Below are 4,839 nucleotides of genomic sequence, written 5' to 3'. Positions count from 1 at the left end.
CTCGACGCCGCCTGCCGGTCGCTGATCCCGCCGGGCGCCGCGACGAAGGTGCTCCTGACGCTCGGCGCGCGCGGCAGCCGCCTCGTGTCGCGCGACGGCCCGACGCTCGCGTCGCCCGCGGTGCCCGGCGTCGCGGCCGTCGACGCGACGGCGGCGGGCGACGCCTTCCGCGCGGCCTTCGCCGTCGCCCTCGCCGAGGGCCGCGGCGAGGGCGACGCGCTGGAGCTCGCGGCCGCGGCGGGCGCCGCGGCCGTGTCCAAAGCTGGCGCGCTCCCGTCGCTGCCGACGCGCGGCGCCTGCGACGCGCTGCTAGGCGTGGGCCGGGGCGGCGGCGGCGGCCCCCGGACCTCCGCGGGCCGGGGCGGCGGCGGCGGCCCCCGGACCTTCGCGGGCCGGGGCGGCGGCGGCTGCCCCTGGACCTTCGCGAGCCGGCTCAACTCCATGAAGGACCGCCGCGACCTCGCCGGCGACACCGCGGACGACGTGTTGGGCTGGGTCGCGCGGCAGGGCACGATCGCGGGCTTGGACCACGTCGACTTCAACTTCCCGCAGCACCTCGCGGGCCTCGACGCCGGCGCCGTGGCGGCCGCGCTGGACGACGCGGGCCTCACGTGCGGCGCCGTGTGCCTCCGGTACCCGTCGCCGGAGTTCTCCGCCGGCGCTTTGACGCACCCGGACGCGGCGGTCCGCGCCAAGGCCGTGGCGCTCACGGTCGAGGCCTGCGACTGGGCGGCGAAACTCGGAACCGACGAGGTCGTGGTCTGGTCCGCGTTCGACGGCTACGACTACGCGTTCCAGTGCGACTACGACGACCTCTGGGCGCGGCTCGTCGCGAGCTTCCGCGCCGTCTGCGACGCGCGGCCGGCGACGCGGGTGTCCCTCGAGTTCAAGCCCACGGACGAGCACACGCGCTGGTTCGCGGTGCCGTCGACGGGCGCGGCGCTGCTGCTCTGCGCGGACGTCGACCGCGCGAACTTCGGCCTGACGCTCGACGTGGGCCACTGCCTCGCCGCGGGCGAGAACCCGGCCCAGTCCGTCGCCGCCGTCGCCGCCCGCGGCCGCCTCTTCGGCGTCCAGCTCAACGACGGCTACACGCGCCTCGGCGCCGAGGACGGCCTCATCTTCGGCTCCGTGCACGCGCTCGCCGCGCGCGAGGTCGTCTACTGGCTCCGCAGGGCCCGCTTCGCCGGCCACGTCTACTTCGACACGTTCCCGCGCAACGAGGACCCCGTCCGCGAGTGCGAGCTCAACATCCGCCAGGTCCGGCGGCTCTACGACGCCGCGGGCGACCTCGACGTCGCCGACGCGCAGCGCCGCCACGACGCCCTCGGCGTCCTCGAGCTCCTCGAGGCGAGGGGGGACCTGTAAAGTATGGCGGCACGACGGGTTCAACGTGTTCGTTTGTTTGCCGCGCAGCAGCCCCGGGGACGTCGCAGGTCAAGGCCCTCGAGATGAACGCCCGCGAGCGCTCGTTCCTGGCGGAGGCGCAGCGCCATGTTGACTCCGGTCGCAGCCTTGGCGCGCTCGTTTATGTGTATTTCGAGGGCGACGGCGTGCGCATCCGGGAGGATGCAGGTGGATATACGCGCCTGTGGTACGCAGCGCGCAAGGGCTGGTGCTCGGCCATCACGTGGCTCCTCAAGCGCGGTGCCAACGTCCACGTGGGCCTGCCGAGTCGTGGTTTGACGCCACTGCACGCCGCTGCTGCCTGGGACCGACGCGATGCAGCGGTCCTCCTGCTCGACGCGGACGCGCGAGTCGATGATCGCTCCAGCGGCGGGTGGACCGCGCTCCACAATGCCGCCGCCAAGGGACACACCGACATGTGCAAGCTGCTCCTGAGCCGCGGCGCGTCGCTCGACGTGCGCAACAACTACGGCGACGACCCCGAGGCCTTCGCGCGACGCCGCGGCCGCACGGCCGTGGCCGACGTCCTCGCCGCGGTCCGCACGGTGGGCGGCTGGGTGGCCTACGTGGCCGCCCTGCGCGTCCAGCTGCGCGTGCTCCGCATCCTTTGCGAGAAGGGCCGCGCCGTGGCGCCGCCGGGCCTGCTGGCGCGCCTCTTCCCGTGCGAGACCGAGCGCCGCGCGTCCCTCCGCAGCGCGCGCAACGCGCCCGCCGAGCTCCCGCAGGAGGTTTTTTGGCACATCGTCAAGTTCTGGCGCAGCGACCGCGACCCGCGGTACTGAGCGCAAGGACACCCCCTCGTCTGACTCGACTCGGAGGAGTCTCGTCTGTAATCCGACAAATGTGTGCATACCTCCTAGTTCTCCCTACCCTACCAGCGCGCTATGGCTTAGTTCTTAACGCCCCCGACTTCGAACCCCACGAGCAGCGCGGTCTCGCAGCGCGGCCCCGTCGATCGAACGAGCGCGAAGCGCGAGGCGCGCCGCGAGCGAATGTTCGAAGCGCCGGCCGCGGTCCGCGAAAGTCTTCCTCCGAAAGGGTGGTGTTCGAAAACACCGGTGTGGTTGTGTGAGTGGGCGGCCCGGCGGGTCTTGGTCTTGGTGTCGAGGCGCCCGGGCTCAGCGGGAAGATTTACCCGCCGAAGCCGTAGAGCGTGCGGCCCTGGCGCTTGAGCGCGTAGACGACGTCCATGGCCGTGACCGTCTTGCGGCGGGCGTGCTCCGTGTACGTGACGGAGTCGCGGATGACGTTCTCGAGGAAGACCTTGAGGACACCGCGGGTCTCCTCGTAGATGAGGCCGCTGATGCGCTTGACGCCGCCGCGGCGAGCCAGGCGGCGGATCGCGGGCTTCGTGATGCCCTGGATGTTGTCGCGCAACACCTTGCGGTGGCGCTTGGCGCCGCCCTTGCCGAGTCCCTTGCCTCCCTTTCCGCGTCCAGACATGATGTAGATGTGTTGATTGCTTGTGTTTAGCAAAACTGGGAGGCCGTCGATCTCGTGAGCGGCCGCCGGAGCGGACCTCGTGATCTCGATTCTGATTGGCTGAAAATCTTCAGGCAACGAACTTGAAGTTCAAAATAAAAGCCTGAAGAAATTCGACCAATCAAAAGCGAGATCACGAGGTCCGCTCCGGCGGCCGGCCTCGAGCTTATCAAGGCCTCGTCCAAACACCAAACAACACCATGGCCCGCACGAAACAGACCGCACGCAAGTCCACGGGAGGCAAGGCCCCCCGCAAGCAGCTCGCCACCAAGGCGGCGCGCAAGTCCGCCCCGGCCACGGGCGGCGTCAAGAAGCCCCACCGCTACCGCCCGGGCACCGTCGCGCTCCGCGAGATCCGCCGCTACCAGAAGTCGACGGAGCTCCTCGTGCGCAAGCTCCCCTTCCAGCGCCTCGTCCGCGAGATCGCCCAGGACTTCAAGACGGACCTCCGCTTCCAGGGCTCCGCCGTCCTCGCGCTCCAGGAGGCCGCGGAGGCCTACCTCGTCGGCCTCTTCGAGGACACGAACCTCTGCGCGATCCACGCCAAGCGCGTCACGATCATGCCCAAGGACATCCAGCTCGCGCGCCGCATCCGCGGCGAGCGCTCCTAAGCGTCGTCCTGGTCGCCCCGCCGCCGCGCGTCGCTCGGCGGCGACGACCGCCCCAAACCACAACCGGTGTTTTCGAACACCACCCTTTGGACAGAAGAGATGTGTTTCAAGCATGCGATGTCGAGAAGCACCTCTCTCGGGAGAGGCCTCGGCGGACCGCCTCGCGTACCGCCTTGCTCGCCTCGCGAACCGCGCGCCCGCCTCGCTCGCTCGGCCCTCGCTCGCGCGCTCTTCGCGTTCTGCGCGCTCGTCTCGCGCGCCCGTCGCGCGCGCACCCCCTCCTGCCTACAGTAAGCTTTACACTAGATGCCCCGCCCCTCGTTGATGCGGAACGAAACCCCGACTCTCTACACGTCCCCTATGCCCACTGTAGTAGATATGGGTAGCACGACGACGGCGTGCAGACCACGGGCCAGGCGGCCTCCGCGGGCGGCGCCGCCGCCGCGGCGCCGCAGAAGGAGGCGCTGTACTTGAGGTGCCACTGCGCGTCGCGGCGGAACGCGCTGCCAGTGGACGCTGCCAGTGGACCGCGCGCTGGACCGCGCGCTGGACCGCGCCTCCGAGTCCGAGTCGCTCGCGCTCGACGCGCGGTCGCGGATCGGCGGCCAAGACCCGACGCACGACGCGGCGGCGGCGAGGCGCAGCGCAGCGGCGAACCACCGGAGGGCGCGCATGGCTGCCTGGGGGTCGATGGACCAGGCGAGGTGAAGTCGAGGTGAAGCTTGTGGAGACGATCGATCGTGCGGAGCTCTCCGGCAGCGTGGCAGCGCCCAGACCCGCGCGCCGCGACGAGCTCTCGTTCGCGCAGTGGCCCGACCCAGTCCGCTGCGTCGCCATGGTCACGAAGCCCTTCTGGGAAGAGAGCTCCGACGACGAGGCACCCGAGCCGCCGAAGAAGCGCCGGAAGAGGCCTCCTGGACGACAGCAGCAGCGACGACGAGAAACAGACGGGCGCCGCTCGCGGGCGCTCCCCGTCGAATGCCATCGACATCGACGACGACGAAGACGAGACGGGCGCTGCTCGCGGGCGCTGCTCGTCGAACGCCGTCGAACTCGACGACGACGAAGACGACGCGGCGGCGCCCCGCGCGCCTCCCGCCGCGCGGGTCCGAAGCTTCGCGGAGTCGCACCGCGTCTACGCCAACGCGCTGAAGCGGATTTCGCGTCCGGCGTCGGCCGACGACCTCGCGCCGCGGGAGCTCTTCGCGGGCGTGACGAGCGCGCTCGTCACGACGTTCGGCACGAACGCGGCCCGGCAGACGAAGAAGTTCCTGCGCGCGCACGCGCCCCGGGACGCGCGGGTCGTCGTCGTCGTCGACGGCGAGGCGCTCCGCGGCGA

The 4,839-nt window shown here is 71.2% G+C and overlaps 3 protein-coding genes across 3 annotated transcripts; 2 read left to right on the top strand and 1 right to left on the bottom strand.

Moving 5' to 3' along the window:
* Positions 1-420: 420 nt before the first annotated feature.
* AURANDRAFT_33667 (hypothetical protein) lies at positions 421-1,368 on the top strand (the record flags this gene model as incomplete). Its single annotated transcript, XM_009043372.1, has 1 exon — positions 421-1,368. A coding segment is annotated over one exon (948 nt), but the record flags the coding sequence as incomplete, so codon positions are not given.
* A 923-nt stretch (positions 1,369-2,291) lies between these two features.
* Positions 2,292-2,871, bottom strand: AURANDRAFT_60352 (hypothetical protein; the record flags this gene model as incomplete). The annotated part of the gene is given in 2 exon segments (XM_009043360.1): positions 2,292-2,335; positions 2,349-2,871. The coding sequence occupies 1 exon segment, from the start codon at positions 2,848-2,850 to the stop codon at positions 2,539-2,541; it is 312 nt and encodes a 103-aa protein (XP_009041608.1).
* A 218-nt stretch (positions 2,872-3,089) lies between these two features.
* Positions 3,090-3,500, top strand: AURANDRAFT_33635 (histone 3; the record flags this gene model as incomplete). Its single annotated transcript, XM_009043373.1, has 1 exon — positions 3,090-3,500. One exon carries the CDS (start codon positions 3,090-3,092, stop codon positions 3,498-3,500), a length of 411 nt encoding a protein of 136 aa, XP_009041621.1.
* Positions 3,501-4,839: the final 1,339 nt, after the last annotated feature.

This window comes from Aureococcus anophagefferens, assembly GCF_000186865.1.
Source record: "Aureococcus anophagefferens unplaced genomic scaffold AURANscaffold_52, whole genome shotgun sequence".
NCBI lineage: Eukaryota > Pelagophyceae > Pelagomonadales > Pelagomonadaceae > Aureococcus > Aureococcus anophagefferens.
This window is presented reverse-complemented; position numbering and strand designations above follow the sequence as displayed.